This window comes from Tetrao urogallus (assembly GCF_951394365.1).
Source record: "Tetrao urogallus genome assembly, chromosome: 4".
NCBI classification, from domain to species: domain Eukaryota; kingdom Metazoa; phylum Chordata; class Aves; order Galliformes; family Phasianidae; genus Tetrao; species Tetrao urogallus.
In genome coordinates, this window is record NC_136817.1 from 40763878 (window position 1) to 40789280 (window position 25403).

General features: G+C 35.4%; 1 protein-coding gene across 1 annotated transcript in view; it reads left to right on the forward strand.

Moving 5' to 3' along the window:
- Positions 1–25403, forward strand: part of BANK1 (B cell scaffold protein with ankyrin repeats 1) — a gene marked incomplete at both ends in the record, with an annotated part of 129443 nt that overhangs the window by 21300 nt on the left and 82740 nt on the right. The window contains 5 exons of the mRNA XM_079534123.1: positions 5302–5450; positions 6913–7051; positions 9048–9190; positions 16493–16613; positions 23320–23516. Of these exons, the coding sequence (XP_079390249.1) occupies positions 5302–5450; positions 6913–7051; positions 9048–9190; positions 16493–16613; positions 23320–23516 (749 nt within the window). The remainder of the gene's footprint in view (positions 1–5301; positions 5451–6912; positions 7052–9047; positions 9191–16492; positions 16614–23319; positions 23517–25403) is intronic.

Here is a 25403-nt window from a genome sequence, read left to right on the forward strand (position 1 = left end):
CAATAATGAATACATTTACCTTGGTCTGGAATTTATACGGAAGAGAAAACAAACAAAAGAAATAAAGTCATGTGCTTATATGTTTGGGTGTGTTTAATCATTTTCTGAGATTTTAGAAAGGCCTCTCTCACCATCAGTAAACGAAATCTTTTCAGCAGAGGAGAAAAGGGAATTTGCTTTGAAATTGCATCTTAGAAAGGATTTCTAGTAAAGATGAATAAATCTCAAGTTCACACAGCGTAAAACAGGCTCACTGAATGATGCCCAGCATGATGGATATTTGCTGCTGCCATGTTTCTTACAGCCTTTCTTGGATTGTCTGTAGAGCATTTAGAAATGGCTTTGAATTCCTTCTCTGCTCAGTTCTCTGCTGAGGTCTAGCAGTGTTTAGAAACAGCCGTAGTTTAAGAAGATTAATTATTGTCTATAATAAATTTAGGGTGAATTGCAGGGAAATATGCAGGGCCTAAGTAATTTTTCTCTTAGTTTAGAGGATTACTTATTTGGGGTGTTCTTTTGTTGTTAGGGTGTGGGTTTTTTTGTGTGTGTTTTTTTTTTTTTTTTTTTCTTTAAGTCTTACCTTTCAGTTCTCATTTTTGCTGAGTGCTTGTGTGTGAATTCAAGCTTTGAAACTGAAAGGAAACCAATTTTAAATGAGTCTCTTTTCAATTAACCCTCATAGAATACCATGGGACCATCTCTGCCCATAACTGACTTTGTGCTGGAGAGTGATCCCAGAGGATGACTTGTTTACTTGCTGAATCTGGCTCCCTTCCAAAATCTTCAGTTTAATCTTTTGACACTGTAGCTCCCTGTCTTTTTTTCATCTGGCCACATATCCTTAATCACTTTTTCATTCTTTCTCATCCGCCAGACCTGACTTGCTCTTATTTCTCCTCTTCTTGTTTGTTATGTGAGCACCTCGCTCAAGGCAGTTTCATTTTTTCAGCTGGCACTGCTTTAGCCAAGAATTTAGAAAGAACTGAAATTCATAAAGCTAGCAGGTGTTCTGCTTTTGTAAAACAAACAAAATTTTAGCTGTAAAAATAATTCCACATGTAACCCTTAGAAAATATGTAAGTCTTTTATGTTTGTTTTCTGCTATTTTTAATATCCCAGATCTGTCACATGCACAGTTAATTTGAAACACATAGCAAGTAATCAGAGACAGAAACAACGTATAATCCTTGTATAGACTGCAATAGGGAAAGCTAAGGACTGTATTTGTAAAGTTAGAATTCTTTTTCGGGGAGGAGTAAGATGTGATGTGGATGTTATTTAGAAGCCTTGGTGAGGCATTAGTTGTTGAATTGCACAAGAGAATAGAAGGGCTTCATGAAAATTTCAGTGCATGCGAAGGAATGCAATTTCAAAGTAGTTGAATGAATTTAATTTGAAATGTGGAGTTGAAAGCAATAATGCTTTCCAAAAGATTTTGTGTAAAATATACCAAACTGATGTATTGAAGTTAAGCAAGTGAAGTAGAATCGAAAACATCAGTACTGTCCCCAGTTAAATAACTTGTAATAAATTTAGTAGTATAATATTCTTTTATTATATTTGTCACATTTACTTAAATATGAACTTCAAATTAAGAGCAATCCTTTCAGTGAGGTGATCAGTGGTAGGTGTTTGTCAAAAGCAATCCTGCAAAAACAGCCTGAAGAGGATGGAGCACTGTCTTAGGTATCAGATGATAATTCCCCCCAGCACTGTCCTGAATAGAAGAATATCATAGATTTTCTCATTTCTAGTTTCGATCTCACAGTGCTGTCTAAACATTGCTAGTTATTGTTAATAACTTCGATCTTACATGAAAGGGTCCAATTTTAGTCATCCATTATTTCAGTCATTGCTGCTACATTTTAAGAACCTTGCAGATAAGTCACTAATATAAAAAGTTAAAAGAACACATTTACCAAGTTTCACCTATCCTTTAATATAGCTTTGTCTTAGATATCTTGGGATTTTAATGATTTTCCTTTTATGTTTCTTTTAAGATGATCTTCACATGCGGTTGTAACTTTTTGTTCAACTGTTATTTTTTTTTTTTTTTAAAGCCTTTGCAATTGATGAAGCTCCCCAGCCATCACTTTCTGGTTAAATTCAAAGAGTATTCCCAGTGAAGATGTCCAAAATTCAGGTGTTCAAAAGGCCTGTATATTGAACACCACCTTCTTCCCACAATAAACAAAAAAAGATGTCTTTGTGTATGCTCCATCTGTATTAATAGACTCTTTTTACTGTGATTTTAAACTCTTACAAAGGACGTTGTTTTATTTAATGTTACTAACCCATGCCTTGTTTGATTCCTAGTTTATTGGTTTTGGTCAGCATCTACAAGTAGCATTTTACTTGGCTGTTCCGTGTTTCTCAGCATTTTGGGACAGATGCAACCACTGGATGAAATCTGAATACTGGAAATCATAGTTCTAGAATTAGGTCATTATGCAGTAGTTGATGATATAGATCCCTGTTATTCTTAGGCTGCTGCACACCATTTTTGTTGTTACATATATAATGTAGGCCTGATATTTTCTCAAAGATTGATTGCTTATTATTTTTTTTTAGCTAATAAATTGCTAACCACTTTCACAGTCACCAGGAGAATCCCTCATTCTATTAAATATCAAAGTTTGTGATACTAAAAAAAAAAATCCACCACATTTCTAAATGATTTCTGTGAACTCTAGAGTAATGCAGTCCCAATTCTGACTGGACTGGAGTCATGGTAGTGTAGTTAAATGTCACTATACATTAAATATATATATATATATATATATATATATATATATATAAAGAACAATTACTGTGGGAGGAAAATGTTATCCTAATTTGAATCCAATTGTTAGCGCTAGTGTTGACGTCACTGGATGAATTATTGAGGATGTTTTAAGGTAGAATTAAATGCTGTCATTGTTGATCAGTGGAGTGTAGGCTGTAGAAATGCAGTTATCATGAACTTAACATAGATCAGAAGGTGTCCACGCAATCCTTGAAGAATGATAACTGACAGAAGACTGGCATCTTCGAATCCACTGCCTACCAGGTTTATTATTTGGTTCTTTCATTTTATCTGTCTGATAATGGAACGTTTCTTGTTTTGCAAGATTCCTTTGCATGAAGTGGCAGCAAAGTTTTCAGAAGCATGCATCTCATATGAGTTGTCTTCTGAAGCAATTTCTACATGCTTTGGTATAACATTTGAGTGAACACAGAATATTTCTGGAGTACATGTTATGGGCGTGCAGGATCCTAGATACACAAAGCAAAAAACCGTCTTCCCTTCTGAGAGAGCAGATCTTTCTTTTCTGGAAAGGCAGTGCTGAGTAAAGTCTGATCTTGATAATCAGATAAATTAACATACTACAAAGTATTTGGAGCCAGATTAAACTGCACCAAACCGTGTAGATTCAGGATCAAAATAGTCTTTGCTCAATTTAGTTTATTTCACTTTCAAAATAAGCAAAGGGAATTAGAAGTGCTTTAGTTCTGCAAATGTCTGCACGTGGGCTCAGTGTACTTTTACCAATCTGAATTCAGTACTTTTCTGTACAGAGTGTATAATTCCGTACTTCTACACTGAATTCATAGCTTGCATACAGAATTAGTTTACCTTAAAAGCATCATGATTGCAGGCTGGGGTAATTTTCATATCTGGTGATGAACACTGAACCACTTACCATGAGTGTTCACAGAACCTTTAGCTTTCTCACCAAAACATGGACAGATGATTCGTTTTTCTTCTGCAATCTCTTTAACAACCAAAACATATATCTAAAAAAATTCTACAGAAGACACTGCTTACCAAAGTTTCTGTGCTACGTTCCACAGCATAACTTTCTTTAACTGTTGCAATTCTTATAGATGAAATTTATTAAAATTTATGTTTTTAGAAGCAAAGCAACACAGGTAAAGAGAGGGACCATTCTGTATCAGAGAAACTGATGTATATGGGAAAATAAATACAAGTGAGAAGTGGGGAAGCTAACTGTAAGTTGCCAGAACTCATGCTGAATGCTAAGAGATTTGTGCTACTTGAGAATGCCATGTGCTTTGTGTACCTCAGTGACATGGGCTCTTTTGGAAAGAAGTCAAAATGGCTTTGGTACTTGCTTGAGCAGAGCCAAATTGCGACTGTTCTGTATTCTGCCCATTGCTAATTTATGTTAATATTCTACATCCATTTAAGAGGAAAAGATGTGCCCAAAAAGATGTGTCCTTGAATGTAACTGGCTGTGAGTGTTCTGCAATTTAGAATAGTACAAGCTACTGTTGATATCTCTCAGGATGTTCTCTAACCAGCCAGTCAGTATTTTTTAACTCTGGACTGCTTGGGATGTTATCATGAATCTAGCTGGGTGACTGCAGTATGCTGGGTAATCCTAAGTGATTAAGAACTGCTGCAAGTCCTTTGAAATGGGTGGCAAAAGTGTTCTGTATGGAACTAACAGAGTGTCTGGAAAGGAGTAGTAATGATGCAGCTGAGCAGTAGGAAGTGTGAAGAGTAGCTTTTCTAAAATATAGGCTTGCTTAGAGCTCTGCAGATGCAGCTGTCAATTCTTTTATTTCCTCATTAAAACTCTGTGATTTGGTAAGGATTTGCTATGGCTCCTGGGCGTTTCCTGGTATAAGAAATATCTATAAGAATTTGGTCATAAACTGCCTGTATGGTTGGAATAGCATGCCCAAACCCAGTCTATCCTGCACAAAAATATGTATGCCTTCAGATCCATCTTTTTGTTCATAAAGACAAAGACAATAGAGTCTTTGTGTCAAGGAAATGTCTGTCTGCTGTCATAGTTAGATGGACACATGCATTGCTGTTTTCATATAACCTTTCCTGGAGACAGATGGGTTGAAATTTAAAGAGTGTAGCATGACCCTCCTGAAATACAGGCAAAGCAGATAAGGTAAAGATCTCAGTTTATCCCAGTGTATGCTACCAGCAAGAGTTTACTCTACTGAAACAACAAAACTGATTGATCTCTGCAACCTCATTGGTGACAGTAACCAGACTAAAGGCCACGTCTGCTTTGTCTTTACAATGTGAAGCATATACGTAGAAGCTATTCACATAAATAAAGATTGCAGGATAAGAATACAGAAACAAATCCTTTCTCTAACGGGGAACCTTCCCTTATTAAACTTAAAGGAAATTTGGCCAGGCTTTGGTGTGGTGCCATTAATGTGGCTCCAAGTGCTCTGTGAGTTCTTGGATACAATGTAAACTGCATCGTTGCCATGTTTCATTCATGTGGAATGGTTAACGGTATCCTCATTTCACCTTGTTTATTTCAGATTGCCAGGCTACCTCTGATGTTAACTTATCAGATGCCAGAGGAGCATCAGAAAAAGCAGATCTTGGTTTTGAAACAGAAGTACTTACTGAGACATTAGAAACTAACCAGAACTCAGTATTGGTGATTCCAGCAAGAATATCGTGTGAGGTAAGGTATTTGAATGCTGAAGTCTTTGGGATGAAGGTCAATGTTCTTCTTTTTCTCATTCGTACTGTGTCAGTTTTGAAAACAAATCTCAGATAAATGTCCAAAATGAGAGTGCTTTGAGAATGCAGTCAGATTTTTTTTGTTTTGTCTCACATCCATACTGGACCACCAGGTTTGCAAACTGAAATAGTTTTTAGCCTCAGAGAGATTTTATTTCTATAAGACTTGTTTGGTAGTTTGGGTAGAGATGTTATTGCCACACGGACCTTGTAGTTGAAGAGGGGAGCATGTGACTGATGACTTTTGGAGGGATACAGAGTGCCTCTTTAGAGGAATACATAGTGAATACATACATAGGTACTGATACCACATGAGTTACGCAATGAGTGGTTCTGTGAGCAAACACTTTGCCTAATTCTAAACTGAAATCAGAAATATTTTTATATACATATCTAATAGGCAGAAATGTTCCTGTATGTTCTTTTCTTTTATCAAGGTTGCTGTGGGAGTATATGTGGGAATGTAAAAAAAGAATGTACTTTATCCAGCACTGCATTCTTTTATGTAAGTGAATGGCCATGGTCAGATGGAGATTGCAGTGTACTTGAAATGTCACATATTTTGATTATTGGCTGTCAGAAGGCAGTTCTGTATGTCAGCTCTCTGGGACAGGTTATAGCTGAATATCAGTAACGATGTACCATTTATACCATATCCTATGCATATGTTAACAGTATGTTAGCGTAAGTCACTATAGTTTAAAACAGTGTTGCTGCTACTTGGAAACACTGAAGTGTGAACCAGTGGGGGCAGAACAACTAACAGGCTGAAGAAAACTGCTTCATCTCATGACTTGTTTGCTCTGTTGTTTTTTTTTTTTCTCTGCTTCAGTCTTGTTAGGACTATGTAATTTGCAGCATTAAAACTGATTTTATGCATCTTCTTTCTTTGCATCAAATGTGATTTACAGACGTTATTTCATTGATGAAATCAGTTAAGTTATAGGAGAGTAGCATTCCCCCTGCTTCAGGAGGCAGTAGAAAACTACTGGCTCAGGTTGCTTCCATCTTACTTCCCTGTCAGCTTGCTTGAAGAATTTAAGTGAGTTGTAAGTATTTTAGGTTCTCAGCTGAATGTCATTTTTCTAGGCTGTACAGTAGGATTGTCATAGAAAAAGTAAGGATACTTGCACCTGCATTTAAAATACAGTTTAAGAATGTTGTTAGGTAAGCTGAATTTAAAACACGAGATTAATGTTGTCATTTATTGTATATAAAATATTAAAGGATAACACTAAGATGGCAGAATATTTTGGTATTATGATATTTTTGCATGAAGGTACTGGTTAAAAAAACAAAACAAACAAACAAAAAAAAAACTTCCAACTTGAGTTTCAGTTTGCAGTTTACAATTTCAGTATAATTTTGTGAAGGACTAATGGGAACACATTTTAATTTTCCAGAACCCTGGTGAAATATTCATTCTGTTGAAAGATGAAATAGATGATGAAACCTTAGAAATTGAATTCATAGCAGATAATCAACGAATTAGGACACAGCCAGCCTCTTGGAATAAGAAGGTCAAGTACATGAAAGCATTAGGTAAGAAAAAAAAATCTTTACTTTTAAGTACTCAAATTTTTTACTTCCTTCACTTTTTATAAGTAGTTTCACTTCCCACTGCTTTGTAGGTGTTTCCTGTACATGCGTTTTGCATACAGAACGTTTATTAATAATGCAGGGTGGCAAAGTCTTGTGATTTATGGGAAACTCGGTTCTATTAGATTGTTTTTGTGTAGTTAAATGACAGGTGGCAGTCCTAAAATGTCGTTGATTAGTCAGAGATTAAAATTCTCCAAAAACACTGCCATAAAATGGAAAGCTAATATTGTTTTCTTATTACTCTATTACTGAAATGTTTCATTTTATATCTAATGCAGTAACTTTGGTTATAGTCACTCTATAATTCTTACTGGCATAGGAGTTATTTGTTCTTTGTTCCTTTTTCATATTCATGTCATTTCTCTGTATCAGTTGGATCTGCTGATTTCTAACAATTCTTTTTGACTGTTCCATCTGTAATTTTAGTTGCCATTCTTCCCTGTTTTGCCAGGGAAATGATAAGCAAAGGGAAAAAAAAGAACAACTTTTGTCTCAGGAGATAGGCAGTGCCAATGGAAGGCTCACACCTATACACTCATCCATTTGATGAGAGTTACGAATTAAAGCATTTATGACCTGAGTAATCATAGTGTAGCTTGCCAGCCTATTGCATGCTGTGAATTCCTGGACAAATTTGCGTAATATTTTATATTATAACCATTGCAATACAGTGTTAGACAGGGAGAAAAAAATTATAAAGGCTTCAGGCTTCTTGGCACTGCTTTTGAGTAACTCTGTGGCCTGATTTTTCACTTAGACACCATGCATGTGCCCTGGGAATTCTTTAGTACTGTGACGGTGAAAAGTCTGTTTTCGGAGATCTGTATGGGAATTACATCACCAACAGTAAATTTTCATTAGTAACTGGATTTCACAGAAGAAAAGCTCAAATCCTCATTCATTAGTCTTACAGAATTCTTCTGTAAGAACATTATTGATCATGGTAAGGCTTCAATAGTGGCTGAAGTAATAAGATACAGACAGTGAATGAAATACTATGAAAAGCATGGCAGAGAGCTGCAGCCCATACTTTATTTCACTTCTTATATGTTTTTAACACTTTTCTATGTAGTCTTTGCTGTAAAATCTGGAAATATTTTGGAATAACTTCTTATACTGAGGGTCTAGCTAATCTAATGTCAAAAGAAAAACGTTTAAAAAAAAAAGTTTAGGCGCTTTCCGTTTAAGTGATTTAAGTTAACATTTTATTCATTCAGTTTCTTTGGCTTTATTACTCTTCTCTGTTTGCAGGGTTGTCTTTTTTAGTGGGCAGAGTTAGAATTCTAAGAGAACTGTGCTAGTGCTGGTATGGTACAGCAGGATGCCTTGAATTCTAATGAATTATAAAATGTATTAATAAAGAGGCCTCATGCTGCATAGACAGAGCAAGTCATACTTAAGTAACACTGTACAAATGTCTTTCTATTGCTTCTTTCTTCGGCTTCTTTCTTTTGCTTTTGCCAGGTAAACAACTGGAATGGAAGTAATCAGTAATACTGCAACTTTTTGCAGTTTACTACCAGTTCAATTTTGAGAACCTCACCTGCAATTAAAAAAATGTTTCAAAAGATGAATTGCAATTTGTAATTAATGAGCTTTTCATTATTTTGTAGACATAAGGAAGGTGATTATAGGTCATCAGTTCAACAAAGGGAAGATGGAAATTGGAAGTGTACCATTTTCATCTACTTTCTAACATGAAGCAATACAATAAGTCTGTCTCACACAGATCTGCAGATATGTTTTTCTTTTGCCAGCTTTTTAATGTTAGATTGAAAGACAACAAAAATAAAACTGCTCACACTAAATCATCTGTGAAATGCAAATCTATACATTTTCTGTGATATTTTCTTCTGCTCTTTTATTCATTCTCTTAGATTTCTAGTCTGGGATTGTAAAATATTTACAGCTACTGTTCTGATTTGTGTTTTATAAGATCTTCCTGCTGGCCCTGTATATATAAATGTCTACTGTGAGGGTGTCATTAAGACCACTGCACAGATTGAATATTATACTGCAGCAGAAGAGATTGAGCGCATCTTTCAGAAAGTAGCTGACCCAATAGCTTTTATTTGTCAGGTAAGTTGACTTTTGCATTAACTTAGTGAAAAAAATAGAATGTAAGTGCCACTATGAGCTAAGAAAGCATACACCGTGATGTAAAGACTTTTAATTGCATAGTAATTAATAATGATTCAGTAATAGCTTCAGGGTTAGAGGGGCCTGTCTTTGAGATATCTAGCTCTAAACAAAGCAGGCAAGTGAAAACAAACTTTCCTGTTTTGTTTTTCTTTAGAATGATACAAACATCTTTGGTACTGTATGTTCCCAATGAACAACATCCTGCATTACAGAGGATGAGAAGAGTAATGTAGCGATGTCTCTCTCCCTTCAGTGTTCTTTTGAGAATGTTCTTAAACCAGTAGAAACAAGTAATCTTAAGAAATATTGCATTTGGACTATTATTATTCATTCACTAGTAAATGGGATTTTTCTGGCATAGCTTGCACGGATAGCATCAAGTTGCTATTCATGTAGAGTTCATGTACAGCTGCTGAATTATCATTCATGTGGTTTGCTGGTTGTTGTGCAGATTCTTCACATATATTTAGAAGAATTCAGGTTTTGAGCTGCATTTTAGATCAGCACAGCAGACTGCAGTGCTCTGCAGCATCCTTTGCCAACAGCACATAAAAAATAATAAGAAAACACTTATTTAAAAAGGACAGAACCAGACGTATCATTTGTTGCATAGTGTGTAGCCAGAGCAGACTTGTGATGTCTGTATTTAATTGCAAAGCCTAAACAAAAATAATAGTCCCTGTTTCCAATGCAGACAGTCTCATTTTCCTGTGACAAATCTACCTTATATGCCACCTAAAGCATTATACACATTAAAAAAAAAAAAAAAAAGGATTAATAAAAAATGATGTATTGCATAATTTGTATTCTTTTTAGGAGGAGTGTTGATTGTTTCTAAATACAATTCTCTTGGCTCTAAGCAAACAGGCCGTTGCACAGGAGGATAGTGTAACTCTAAATACAAGGACATTCTTATGATCTTTATAATATCAATCCTTGATGGGACATTGAAGTAAGCTTCTAACAGGTTTATTTAAAATTTTACATATAAGAAGCGTGTCCTAATGATTAAAAAATATAACTAGCGTGGAAACTTAGCAGGTGTGCTGTAGGTATCTATTTCTAGTGGAGATTAATTTGTCTTGTTCAGGAATCTGGCCCTTCATTTAACTGCATGCCTAATATTTAGTAAGACACATGCAATTCAAATTCTATACAAATGCAAACATAATTATGTGCAGCGCTATAGCATCAGAAAATACAACTGTAGTGTTATCACTATCAGGTATGTTTAAAAATCTGCATGCCTTTACTCATCTGAATAATAAGAAAGGATTTAAATGAGGAGGCATTGTATACCTCAGTCTTAATTTAATTGTATTGGCAACTGGAAAGCCAGATAAAATTTTCATACACAAGTGGGTTTTTTACAACCCAGACAGTATGATGGCTGCTTTGCAGGAAAGTACTCTAATGGTAATTCTTCTGTGAGTTTGCTGGAAGATTTGTCATTGTATTTAATGGTACCCACTGGGCCATGCAGTGAGGTATATTAACTGGCTGGGTAGCTGAACTATTTCCACAGACTTTTTAAATACTTTAAGCCTCCACGTAAACCTGATTTAATGGCACTATGATACATTGTAAAGATGCAATTTACAGAACATGATTTAACTTAATCTTAAAAAATGTGTTCACACAAGGAAAAACAAAACCTTGGTACTAATTAGAATTCTCATCAAGTAGCAGGAGTAGTAGTAACTTTTATTTAACTAGAATAATTAAAACCTTTGAGACTATCAGCTTATTTGCAAAAGTATCCTGGGGAATCAGTGGTTTATCTATGCAAAGTAACAATCAAACACAATAGAAAACAAAATTAAAATAAAATAGAAAAGCTTACAGCAATTGTTGATCAAAGCAGTATCGTTTTGTGGTTCAAATAAAAGTTCAAGATTTTCACAAATGCTTGTAATCCTTATTAAAATTCTGCGATACAGGGAAATTGCTACAGTAACGCATACCAAAGATACAATGGTTTGGTAAAATACTTTCATTGTGTTGCTGACATCTGCAGCAATTTTGAGCTGATATCAGCTCTCAGACTATTGTCCTCTTCTCCACTTTGGCCCACAGTAAAACCCAAGTAAGTAAACCAAATAGGCTTACAGTTATCTGTTCCTTTCACCGATGGTCAGATCAATTCATATGCCTCAGTGGGAGACCAGGAAGATACAGTAATGCTGTTCCTCTTAGTTGTTCTTTATCTTTAGGTAGGAATTAAAGATTAGTAGTAGTTATAGTTAAGAGAAAATGTGTTCTATGATTTTGCAAGTCATTTTTTGGATGACATTCTTTGCTTCATCTGATAGATTGTTATTTTCTGTGTTCCTTATTTGTAAGAACCTATAAAAGTATTTAACTTTGGCAAGACATTTTAAGCAGCCAAACAAATGTTGACAGTGTATGAAAATAGTAAAAATGAATCGTTTCTTTCAAAAAATTTTAGAAGAAAGCAAACTGAATATTTATATTAATGTATGAGGAGTTGAGATTGTTATAACTGAATCATAATTCTGAACACACTTGTATCAGAACACATGGGGCTAGATATAGGCAGAAGGCCTCTTGCTTTTTTGTTCTCTCATGTTAACATTAATTGTCCCAAGGAATTTATGTTCTTATAGTAACCTGCGGGACAGACTGTTCTTAAGTTTTTATAAATCATAAATACACTTTTTTTTTAAATTTAAAACTTACAACTCTTCATTTGAACATTCTGCTGGATTTGCATGTTGTATTGATTTTTCTCTCAGACTTTCTACCAAGTGCAAGTGTTGATTAAATTATTAGTGTTGGGAGTTTCTTGGTACGTTCGTTAGGTTTTCAATAAAGGGAAATTCAGGTCGTATCCTTATTACTGAAGGTGATAGGTTCCTTTTAGCTTGAGTGACTTAGAATATCCAGAGAGATTCAGAAGATCTTTGAGAAACACTGGCTGGATAATAATACAATTATGAGGGCCTGTGATTTAAAACAAACAAACAAACAAAAAAAAACCCCACAACTCAAAAAGTTGACGTTTTTTCTGCTAGTCATCAAATAAGATTCCAGTTACAATGTTTATTGATAAAAAGAAAAATGAAAATAAACTGCCCCCTTTTCTATGAAAACTTAAGAGAATTAGCTGTATGACTCATGTGGAGATATTACATATGTACCTTTACCTGATCCGCTAAGATACTTCCTTCCAAACTGTTTTTAGTATTGCTATCTTCTAAGCCACATCAGTAGCTGTTATTTTAAAATGTTTATTTCCTTTCCTCTAAATATGAAATCTCTCCATATTCCATCTCTGGCTGAAGATGTAAGAAATGACCTGCCTAATTTGAACCCTAACCCTTGCTCTCTGGTAGGAGAAATATATTGAAGTGCATATAAAGCAGTATCTGATACATAAGAACTACTGAAGTAGTTCATCTTTATGTAAATGTAACCTTGTCAGTACTGCTAAAGCCAGTGAAAAATATGTTAATTTACTGTCTGTAAGCTATTTCAGTGGCACACATTTTCAGGACTTTGTTAGCAGTTATTACAGGATGTAGGTCATCTCATTCATAAAAGTAGCAAAATCTATGCTTGCTCTTTTCCTTTTTTAAGAAAGTTTTTGATGTGATGCCCCAGGTGTGATGGACAGCACTCAGGGCTGCTCTGTTCTTCACAGCTATATCCTGTTGCTCTGAGAAGGGGGCAGGGGACTGGAGATAACATCTGCACCTAGGGAAGAGGTACTAGATAAGGACTGACTACTGGTGAGAGCCCTGGGACATGTAGGAGGACTAACATTGAAGGGGAGGCTTCTCTAGGCTTTAAGGCTTTGCCTTAGAGAGCATGGGAGGAACTGTCTAGAAACTTACTGGCTTAAATCTGAGTGGCTCCTGGAAAGAAGAATGTTCCCAAGGGTACACAGTCAGAAAAACAGCACTTCTTTTCTGCCATAATTTAAATCTATTTTCAGATTAAAATTTGGGCTTTCTCAAATTTCTGTCTGGCTTGATGCTAACCCTTGCAGCATGCTATCCCACTCCTGATGGCTTTTCAGCATGGATTTGTGTAGTGTTGTTGGAATTTCTCAGGAAGACTGAGGTCTTTAGACCTGTAGAGAATTGTAGAGGGCATATCAAAATACATAAATGCAGCTGTGGAGCAGAAATGAGTAAGACCTTTAAACTAAATTCCTTCCTGGTAGAGGTAGGTGATGACCCTTTCGATCATGGACCTTTCTCCTCTTAGCTGGGTAGGGCAGAGTGGTCCTATTGCTAGTTCTGTGTCACTGTTACTTCTGCTAAGTTACTGTTACTTCACATAACTAATGAGACTGCTTTCCCAGGTGTGAGATGCAAGGTATTAGCATACATATTTTTTGTAACAGTTAAACTAGATTTTCCTACCATGTCTTTTTTGGAGCATAGAAGAGCAAATCTAGTCATTATGATTCAATTTACAAGATAGCTTTTTAAATCATGTGCTTAAGCCTTTAGATTTCAGATCCCTGGAGGTAGAGAAAAAAATTGAGAGAAAACTTGAAGCAAATTGCACTATGATAACCATGCATAAGAAGGATGTGCCTGCCTTTAAATTCCTAGGAATGGATAGCCTGGTCATTGTAAGGCAGGATTGTTAAAGCATTAGAAATATATTTCTTATCCAATTTAGGCCCTTTTTGGAGGTCAAACATACTGGTTTCAGAATCTTGTAGAAATTGAGCTCACTAGATCTGGGTAAGCCAAGTAACCATTTATGACCTTGAAAGTTTTGCTATGAGTTTCTGAAATTGTATGCTCTTCTCGTTTCAAGAGCTTGCTCCATCTCATGTAAATTTGATTATCAAAGTTCAAAGTCAGTGCTGTATGTTTCCAAGGTACTCCTCCCGCGGATTTCTGCCTGAATAAAAAGGGGAAGGAGAGGTTCCTTATCTGATCATATTTAAAGCAGTGAACCTTGGAAGGGATAACCTTGAGTGCCTTCTGAAAGGAGATGACTTTTGATATGCAAGACAGTCTGAAACATGCTCTGTTTGAAACTGCTCCTCAGGCATTTCAGGAAAGGTAGTTGTTGTTGATTGATTTATTTTGTTCTTTTTTATTTGGAACAGGGAAATTAAAACTAATATTACAGATCTAGCTCATCTTGAAGCCAGCCTATATATTTATTCACTGAATGCTGGATTTTCTACTATCCAGTTGCTTCAGTGAGTATCAGTGATTTTGAGCCTCCTTTGTCGTGACAAAGCTTTTTCCTATATGCTCATTTCATCTCTTTCCTATATTATCACTTGTTGTAAAATCTCTGAATGGTTTGAGTTGGAAGATATTTAATTCCAACTCTCTGCCTTAGGCAGGGACATTGTCCACTTGATCAGGTTGCCTGAAGCCCTATCCAACCTGGCTTTAAACACTTCCAGGATTACCTTTGTCCTAATCTGGTTTGAAACCTATTAAAATAGTACCAGTGTTGATACTATGTCTAAAATATCTTCTTGGGATAAGAGAGAGTAGTGTGGTTTCCTAACTGAGTTTTAGTATTATTGTTCTTCATAATTTTTAAATATGATGAGAATATTTATAGGCTTTTTGGGGGGAGGATGTAGATATTTAGTAGACATTTTTGAGGTTTGCAATTCTCTCTGTAAATGGAATGCTCAGGTTAGGTCTTTATTCTAGAATATGCTTTTGGGAATTTCTCTTCTAGGAGGTGTTGTTTGTGTTTGTTTTTTTTTTTCTTGTACAATTATTTTTTGTATTTTTTTTTAGCAAGTCAGTATGGTAACAATTATAGAAAATATGCAGTGTTACAGTACAGAAAGTGTGAATATAGAAATAAATAGATCACAAGTAACTATATACAATGTTTTTTATATATCAAAATTAACACTTTCCAATTTTGGTTTTAGGAAAAATGAACAATCATATTTTATTGATCTTAACTGCATTTCCTGCACAAACTCATCACTAAATTCTGGATCATTCACGTAGAACTCAGCCTATTATCCATATTATCCTGCCAATGTACTCAAGATTTTCTGATCGCATAGAAATTTTTCTTATTTACTCTTAACAGCATTAGGAATTAAACTGCATGTTCCATCAGTAGACATCTTTTCCCTTTTCCTCAAATTGTCAGCCATTGAATTTCTTTTTAAGCTTATATACGCTAAGCATGTCTGCTGATACCTCTGCTAGCAATCTAGAGTTGTCTTGTCCAGAAACACTTCAGATATATGAAGCAAAACATTGTAATGCAGGGTTACTGAGCAGTGTAAGCCAATTCCTTCAGAGTGCCTCTCAGCTGTTCCTGAGCTTCTTTTGAAGCCCAGTGCAGCTTAAACTGTGCTAGCTCTCTAGTGCTTAATTCTTCCTGTTTGAATCCCTGTAATCACACTTCTCATCACACCAGGAAAAGTAGCATTTAATTATGACTACCTTGAGAGTAATTAGGAATGGATCTTGGCCTTTTGTCTAGACAGAATTAGGCAATCAAAAAATGTTCTCATAGCAGTCAGGATTTTGCTTGTCTAAAGACAAAGTGCTTAGTTGGAAGATCATCTGATTACTTGCTATCAGTTTCTTAATCTGTCAGCAATGTTAGCCTATGGCTGATGGAACTGATGCTGTTTGCTACCTGGCAAAGCACACAATCTTAGTGTAAGGATTTCCAGTAACGGAGTGCTGCTGTATTCCTTAAACCCATCCTGAATGACTGCTATAATGACACCTTGGATTAATTGGTAACTGGCATCTGTCAGAACAGCTCCTGGGTTATTGGACCATGTTGTCATACAAATCTTCCTGTCTTTACCCTTCACAGAATCACAGAATTGTAGGGGTTAGAAGGGACCTCTAGAGATCAGGTGGCTGTCCAGGTGAGTCTTGAATATCTCCAGAGAAGGAGACTCCACAACCACTCTGGGCAGCCTGTTCCAGTGCTCCGTCACCCTCACTGTGAAGAAGTTCTTATGCACATTGGTGCAGAACTTTCTATGCTTCAGCTTATGGTCATTTCCCCTTGTCCTATCGCCACACACTGCTGCAAAGAGTCTGGACTCACCGTTTTGCCTCCCACACCATAGATGTTTATAGACATCGATCAGATCTCCTCTCCATCTTCTTTTCTCAATGCTGAAAAGACTCTGGTTGCTCAGCTTTTCCTTTGAATAATCTGATTCACAAGCAACCTGAGGACAAAGTTAAAATTGCATGTGCAACGAATGCAGCTTTTATTTATTTGTCTTTTAAACAGACTTCTAAGTTTTCATCTATGGAGAAGCTGGATAATGTTCTGACTTTGTTACTGGAAAACAAGATAGTTAATAGTGAATTCAGCGCATGCCAAGGTGAAGAGCAGCACCATCAACAACCTAGTGAGTCCCTTCTTTTTCACATTGATTTTTTTTGTTACTGCTGCAATGGTTATTACTTATAAATGTTAATAAGACAATCTTTAAATATTTAAGACTGCTGGTGAAGTGCAAAAATCCATGATAAAGACAACATAACCAAGGCAGAAATGGAAAAAAAAGAATTTTGTAAACCCTTACTTCTTGAGTCAGTACTTACGTAATTAGACTTGTCTGGTTGTTTGATCAGCTTTGGATTAAATTCACATTAACAGCTTTTTAGCTTAGTAAACTTATACTCACAGAGAAAATAGGCAACAAGAGACATGATGAGGTGTCTATACATTGTGTATGTATTTTTCTTCTTAATTTCTCTTTTGCAGTACTCAAACTTGGCACTCTTATTTCAAACTAACAGAAATCAATTTTTTTTGTTGTTATTATTTGAAGAGAACAGGTTGCTTTTGAACTTAAAAGGCCATTAGGCATCGACAGTGATTTTATTAACTGTGTACTTATTGGTTACCAGTACTTTATTCTGGCCAAAAGCTAATTATATTGTTGAAGTATATGTATAGTGAATTAAAGTTGGATTTGTCTCTGAAATAAATGCATTGTACGTACAATTCAGTAGTGTACCAACAGGAACTACTGCTTATTGGAGGGCTTGGTTGAATTAATTAACCTCTTATTAAGGATTCAAATTCTATTACAGTAAACCAAGAAGTTGATTATTTAGTTTGAGTTTTGAAAAGCATCATTATGATGTTATTTTTTTTTAAGAAACTGCAAGTTTCCTTTCTGAAATAGTTAAGGAAGAAGTATTTGAGTTGTTGGCTGACTTGTGTTTTGTGTAACCAGACTATGAGTTTGAGAGAAAAAATAAATTCAGTGTATTGAATGTAGAGCATAATAATTTTCATAACCAAATATAACAAATTTTTGTGGCAATCTCTGCTGTGACCACTGTCGTGCTTTCTCTCATTTTCAAGTTTTTTCTGATGATGAATGTCACCCCTCTGTAGTAGATAAACATGATTTTTCTCCTTTTGCATTCTAAAAATGAGCTTAAATGTCAATCTGAACTGGAAGAAGCAAACAATTAGGGTGTGAAATGAAGTATTTACCCTTGCTGCAATTCTGTGCATAACTGCAGGACAGAGGTGTATAGGACATGTTACAGCATAATTCTAAATGTGAGATGTTCATTCTGTTGGGAATAAAAAGAATTTCTGCTTCTTTGGGAACTCTTTAGATCTAGGCATACTTATGAATATTGAAAATAATATTTATCAACCTGTAATCCTTTGCCTAAAAGTCAATGCATTTCAAGAACAAGCTTGTGAGCTTGGCTAGATTCTGACCAGTGATCTTTGAAAGACTGAACAAGGTAAAAATGGGGAGTCATACTGTTCTTGTGGGTTTTTTTGTTTGTTTGTTTGTTTTTTTGTTTTTTTTTTTTTTTTACAAACCAGTATTTCAGATGATTGTTACTGGTATATTTTTCCATGGATAAGATCAGTTTCAGTTACTTGTTTTAGATGAAACATCCTATTATAATAGTTGCTGTAGTCATCAAAAAGTAAATCAGGTACCAGCAAAATATTGTTGGAACTGCTCTATCTGTAAAAGCTTGTCAGAGATAGAATGCACATTTCAGATTTATACTGTTCCCTTTTTAGTTTTTTTATTGTTTTTTCTTATTACTAGCATTCCTTTATTTAAGATAAAGACTTTTTTTCAGTTCATCAAGGAGAAGAATGTTTAAACAAGTGATATTTGAAGGCATGATCTCTGAAGGAGAGTATTGGAACCTGGTCAGCTGAGAAAGCTGATAGACTGAGCAGAAGCCTGTGGAAAAACGTTATGGTTAACATTACAATATTTACCAAAAAGAGATCTAAGATCATGTCTGGCTTTTTTGTGATGGTAATGAGATGTCCTCTCCTCCCTCTTTTATGGAAGCATATAACTAAAGCTGGAGATTCTGTCCTGAAAGTTGTATAATCTGTACAAATCTGCTTTCAGGATACTTCATGTGCGTATTATTCCTCTCTAGCCTGGTAAAAGACTCCAGTCAGAACACGGTAACTAATCCAAACTGGTATTTCAGAACTCTTTTTGAGCTGGGGAAGTTCTAAATCTAATCTTCAGTTTTCAGACTTATGAATTCTTGGTGTGTTCTTTTCTGAGGTCAAAGGAAAAACAGCTTACCAGAGGAAAACCTATCTTTTTTTCCTCTCTGAGTGAACTGACTGTTATGTTAACATCACTCTAGTTAAATTCGTATGTTGAGGCCTCTTTAAAATTGTGATTTACTTATTTTATAGAAAATACTGCTTTTTGTTACCTAATGCTACAGGCAACATACGTTTTATCCTGATTTCTCTGATTCTTTCTTTCAAGCTGAATGACCAGTCTCAAAAGAATGAATTTAGGTTTCTAGCTGCTAATGAAATGAGGTGAAAAGACAGGCAGGTGAGAGGAAACAAAGTGCTCTAAGTGTTTCCTTGATCTAATTGACACTGACACTATAGAAATCATTTTAAATGTGTATTTAAATTGCTAGTAGAAGTAACTTCCTGTATCAGTAACTTCAGAAATAAAAGAAGTATGTCTTAAAAGTCTGCAGAAGTATAACTTGTAGGCTGTTCTGTTTGCTTACTGCAATGTTACGAAAATTCCCACAGGCTAAGACAGTACTACAATAAAATAATATTAGATTTTGTGCTCTGTTTTATAGCTGAGGTGTTCCAGAATGCTCTATAGAGGAGAGAAGGGATTACGACAGAACAAAACTGCAACCCCCATTTAACCTTGTGTGTGCCAGCTAAAGCATTTAAGAGCAAGCACTTATGAAAGCAAAACTTTCAGTTAGGTGAGGAAGTTACCTTAATGAACTTTTTTTTTTTTTTTTTAAAAAAAAAAAAAAAGCCATGTGGTCACTGTCTCTGTTCCTGCTTATAGAATCGTTAAGGTTGGAAAAGATTACTAAGATCTTCTTGTTCAGCTGTTGGTGCATCACCACCATCATCAGCTTTTGAGTTCGCAGTATAGCTGCCTACCGATCGCAGCTTTTCTTCATTAATATTCTTCTGTAAAATAAGCTAAAAGTGGTGAACTTCTGTTTATCCCCAGTGACGACTACTTTTGTTCTGTTGTGTATTTTTTTAACTTAAATATGTTGGTTGTTCAATTTCACAACTGATAGAAGTTCCGGTAATTTTCCCAAATTCACTGTGACAAAGTTGCAAGCTCATGAATGCTTTCCCGCCTTAAGCATGTGTGCATTCAATGAATTCTGGTATTGCTACTATGCATAATGCACCATTTCAGTTACAAGAGTTAAACCCAGCAAGATAGAAATTTCTATGCAGTACAACATCTGATTTGTCATAGGAGCACATTTAAGCTCTGAATTGGCAATTTAGAAAACAATTATTATTTTAAAAATGAATTAGATCATTCAGTGTGTTGTTCTTAATTGTTTGTTTTTATAATGGTAGCTGTAGTTGTCAGTGACTTTGCTATAATTTGTGAAAAAGAGATCCCTTCTTCACCTTTATCTGGTGACTTAAGAGGCATTTAAACAGCCACTTTTGACACTTTTCAGAATAAGAGCAAAAAGAAATACCAGTAGGTTTCAATAATCTCTTTTGAGGTCATTAACTTTACTATTTTTAAGTTAAATGTGTTGTTAGGGGAGGAATTTCTGGGAGATCAGGTCCAAAAATGTCTCTGACCCACTGCAAGAATGTCAAAGGCATTAACTTATACAGAATGACTACTGGTACTGCAGCTGCACACAGAAATGGGTGTTAAAGTATTATGGAGGTGGGTGAAGGGAACAGCAGACTGGGCAACTATATGTATAACATTTATCAGCAGAGCAACCATATTCAGATGGCCTCAAATACTCAACAGTTCAAAGGCATCTATCACTTAGACTTGGAAAACTTTGGCCCATGCCAAACTTTGGCATCCTTAAAATGCTGGAAACTTCTAGGTGAGCTGCTTAAAATGGCTTAGCACAGCAGAATGTTAAAAACTGTTTTAAATGGGTAAACTCATTAACATCATGTGGTGGTTGTTACAATAACTTGTGACAAGTCAGTGGCTTCCTAATCCCAGCTGGTGATCTATTTATCTTAAATAAATAAAATAAAAAATAAAAATCACTCCGGTCTTCAAAAAGGGCAAGAAGGACCCAGGGAACTATAAGCCAGCCAGCTCTATACCTGAAAATGTGCTGTATAATGTAAAATGTGATGTATAATGTGAAATTCGCTGTATAATCTGCATGTCTCATAAGGACTGGGATATAAGGGAAAACTCAAGAAAAATAACTGAAAGAGAAACTAAATAAATTATTTGTATCAGTGTTTGCTGTAAAAGAAATTGTGTAGATTTCGGAATTATAGTGCTGACTGGGAGACAAGAAGAAAGGGGCTGCAGTTAAAAGAATCATAAACCAATAGCAAAAATTGGCAGGACTAGAAATTAGCAGGACTAACTTGTATTCAGTCAGTGTTCTGAGGGAACTGAAGAATGAAATAGCAGGATTTCTAACAGCAGCATGCAGTTTTTCAGTTTTGAAGTACTAAAAGTTGTAAGTGTGATGCCAAAGCCTGGTTTTGCTAGGAACTTGACTAGGCAATTAATATAAACTGTAATAAGGTAGAAATTCTGTGACATTTGAATTGCATAATTTTTCATGTTTATAATATTGATAATTAAAATAATTTTCTGCTATTCTTTTTGATTCTGCAAACATAATCAATTTGGTCATTGGTTGAGTATGGCTGAATAATTGTCCAAAAACCCAGAGGCAGATGACATGAAAAAAACTTAATCTAATAGTGCAAAGTATTCAGAGTAGTAAGGATTAGGACTGCTTGGGGAGTAGTGAGGAAAGGCCTTGTGAGATTTAATAACTGTGCTGTAAGATGACAGATGGTATTCAGCATAGGTAAAAACGAAGTGATGCAAGAATCCTATGTTGTCATAGAAAATGAGAGGCTATGAGCAAGCTAGTAGCACTCAGGAGAGAGACATGCAATTCCATGATAAAATCAACTGGTTGCTAGGTAGCAGATCAAAAAGCAAATGAAATTAGGAATTATTAGAAAAGGAATAGAGAACAAAATATAATTATGACAGTGCCTAAATTCATAGTTCACCCATAAGTTGAGTATCATGTGCATTTCTTCTCCTGTCATCTCGAAATAGTTATATTAAAGCTGGAAAAGGTTCAGAAAAGAGTAGTGAGGGTGATGGAATTGATTCTCTGTAGGGCACAGCTAAATACACTGGATCTCTTCAAGAAAGAAGTTCCGGGAATAAGTCATGGAAAGTGGAGAGAGGACAGAGAGATGGAGTGTAAAATGAATTAGGGACTAGCAATAGAATCTAGCAGCGATCGTATTGAAAACAGAATATGCAATTCATACTGACAAACCACAGTGGGACAAGCAGCAGGTGATTAGAAAGTATAGTATGAAGGTAGAGGGAAATACTATTTATGCTTAGTCTCTCATTTGTAACTTGTGGCTTCTCTTAGTTTTAATACATGACCAAGTGTTGAAATTATAAACTTAGTTCTGTTTTGTTTTGTCCGGGTTTTCAAAGATGAAACGGGATGTGATGAAAATGAATATCGTGCTATTTCAGATACATTCTGAAAACTTTTGTCTGATGCATCCATCTGTTAATTCTCTGACTTTTTCATTGTTGTTGAGCAAATTTTTTCAAGTCTCTGCTAGTCATGACAATTTTCAGAAGTGAATTGTAATATGAAAACATAGGGACATTTTCGTAGGTTTACAGCGCTTTCAGATTTCTCAGATGGAAAAATGTTTTAAAGCATTAGATAATACACAACTTTCTAAAACTGTGTCATGGCTATAGGATTTTTTTCCCCTTGCAAGGAAATTTGTTTCTTAGTAGACTGAATTCCCTCTTTTTTTTTTTTTAAAGTGAGAGGGATCTCTTAATTATGCTTAATTATCCTTTATTAAGATATGCATGTGATTTGTATGTCTGTTTAGGCTGAATAGGTGGGCTGAAGCCAATTGTATGAGCTTGAACAAGACCAAATGCCAAGTCCTGCATTTCAGTTACAAAAACCCCACGCATCACTGCAGGCTTGGGGTGGAGTAGCTGGCAAGCTGCAGGGAGGAAAAGGATCTAGGGGAGATTAGGGTTGGATATTTGGAAAAATTTCTTCTCAGTGGCGAGTTATTAGAACAGGCTGCCCAGGGAGGAAACAGAGCCACTATCACTGGAGGGTCTCAAGAAAAAGGTAGATGATGCACTGAGTGACTTGAGCGATCACAGCCATGGATTGAGATTGGACTAGATGATCTTAGTGGTCTTTCCAACCTTTTTTTTTTTTTTTTTTTTTTTTACAAATCATAAAATCATGAGTTAAATACAATATAATTTACACGAGGTAAATATAATAAATATATAAATATATATGATATATATTTTTATATATTATATGTATAATATATGAAATTTATATATATGTGTGTAATATAATATTTATAAATATATATATATAAAATTTCATTTTTAGTAATTGTTCTTTTGGTGCTTGTTCTGTGCTGGCAGTTTGAGAAACTGTTATTCAGTAACACTAATATTCTAAAGACTTCTGTAATGGAAGCTGATAAGTGTTTTATAAGAGCAAGACTGTTTTTATTAAAGATTTGGTTTTTTTATACAGATAGCCATTTGGAAGAATTTCCCACTCTCCTTCACTGTGCAGCCAGATTTGGATTAAAGGACCTCACAGCAGTTCTGCTCAAGCATCCTGAGGCCACAAGGGCTTGTAAAATAACCAATATAGATGGAGATGTTCCAGCAAGTATAGCTGAGAAACATGGACACAAGAAAATAAGAGAATTAATCAAAGAATTGTCGGTAGGTTCATGTGCTTTTTCTTTTGCTATCCATAGCCAGATAACAATGAAGTTTCCATTACTGAAATTGCCTAATACTTCTTTTGTAAAGCCTTGCACATTGTTGTCCTCCTACTGTAAAATACTATATTCTTTCTGTCTCAGGAAAAGGGATCAAGATTGGGTACAGCCACTTTTTCTGCACTGTTGTAATGAAGAGTTTCTATGCTGCTTGAATTTTAGGCACTAAATGGAAGGAGAACAGTAGATCAGCAGATCAGAAGTACCTGATGTGGCCTGAAAACATAGTTAGGTCTTTGTTTCCAGCACCATGTGATTGTTATATTGTGAATAGCCTAGCCCAATCATGTAGATTAGTAAAATACTGGTATCTACTTCAAAATCACTTTCTACTTTCAGAATCTCCTCTTCAAAGTCTGTTGCGACCATTTGCCTTTGAACATGGAGTGATTAAGTCAGAAGTTTTAGTTGTCTATTAGCCAGTCATCTTGGATAGACATAGAACTAAAGATGAATTTGAGGAAATATACAATAATAGCTGTGTAGATTATATAGGGGAGAATTTCTAACATACCTGGTGAGGAAAGTGCAAGAAACTTTTAAGTGAGTTAAGCTAGAAAAAGATATAGTAAAGAATGGAAACACTGGCTGACTGAGATTAACTATTATATCTGTAGAACAAGGACATGGGAATTGATCAAGTTTTGTTTGTTTGTTTTTAACTTGATGCAGCTGTCATCTAATGTAAAGGTGAAAGAGAAACACTGCAGAAAAGTTTTCTGTAGTCAGTGTTGAACTGTGAAGGTGACTTTAGCAGTGTATTATGATCTGAGCCTCTTAAAATTGGTTCAAGGGAAAGAAAATTGCAGCCTGTAGTGCCTGAGAGTAAGACATTTGGCAATGGCCAAGGTGCTGAATGAGAATGTGCTGTTTCCCCTTTTGTTGTTATTAAACATCTGTTGATACAGACTTTTAAATAAAAGTGGGGGAGGGAAAATATCTTCTAAGCAGGAAGTTCATACCTGATGGAGAATGTGATGTGGCCTCTTCTCTGAGGTGACAGGGTGTATTTCATTACATTTAGTGATACAGAGGTGATGCCTTTTTATCTCAGGTTTTGATGCAGTATTTAAGATCAAAATTAACTGAAGAATATTGGTCCTCATTACCATCTGGCATAAAGCTGTCCATGAAGCCATACAAAGGTTGTTTTTCTGGATTAAAGTGTTAGTGAAACTCTACTGCTGTTATAAGAATGTGTAGTCTGGGTAGGATATGTGGTATACTTCACATTTTTATCTGATTCGAATACCATGGCTCACTAATGCAACCAAGTAAAAACTGGAGCATGTTTCAAGTCTGCTAAATGTGTAATATGGCATTTTAGAAATGTTAGCTCCAACCTCAGAAGAAAAGTGGGTTATTTGTGTCCCCTGTAATAGTGCACTTAAGAACAAAAACACTTACTGTACTTCTGTAATTGATGGGAATGTGGAGAAGAAATACTTGCACGGCTCTGAGCCAAGCAAAATTTAGTTTAATCATAATCTAGGAACTTCCTGTTAAAATTGCAGTATAGAAATTGCTCATTATTACAACAGAAGTACCTTTGTACTTTGCATACCTCTCACTGTTTTAAAATTGTTACCTGTGTTATGCCATTCCTTTTAAGAATAGTTTCAAGATATTCACAATAATTCATTACTTCTATCTCAAAGAGCAATAGGGTTCCAGAAAAATGAATGTATTAAATATATGTTCAGTTTGTCTAAAAACCTGAGAAGTGCCTTTCATTTGCCTTTGTACCGGGGAGTCCTTTGGAGGAGTCAGAATTTCTTGAGATGCATGGTTAGAGAAAGAAGGCAGCAAAAGGGGAAGGGGCTCTTGT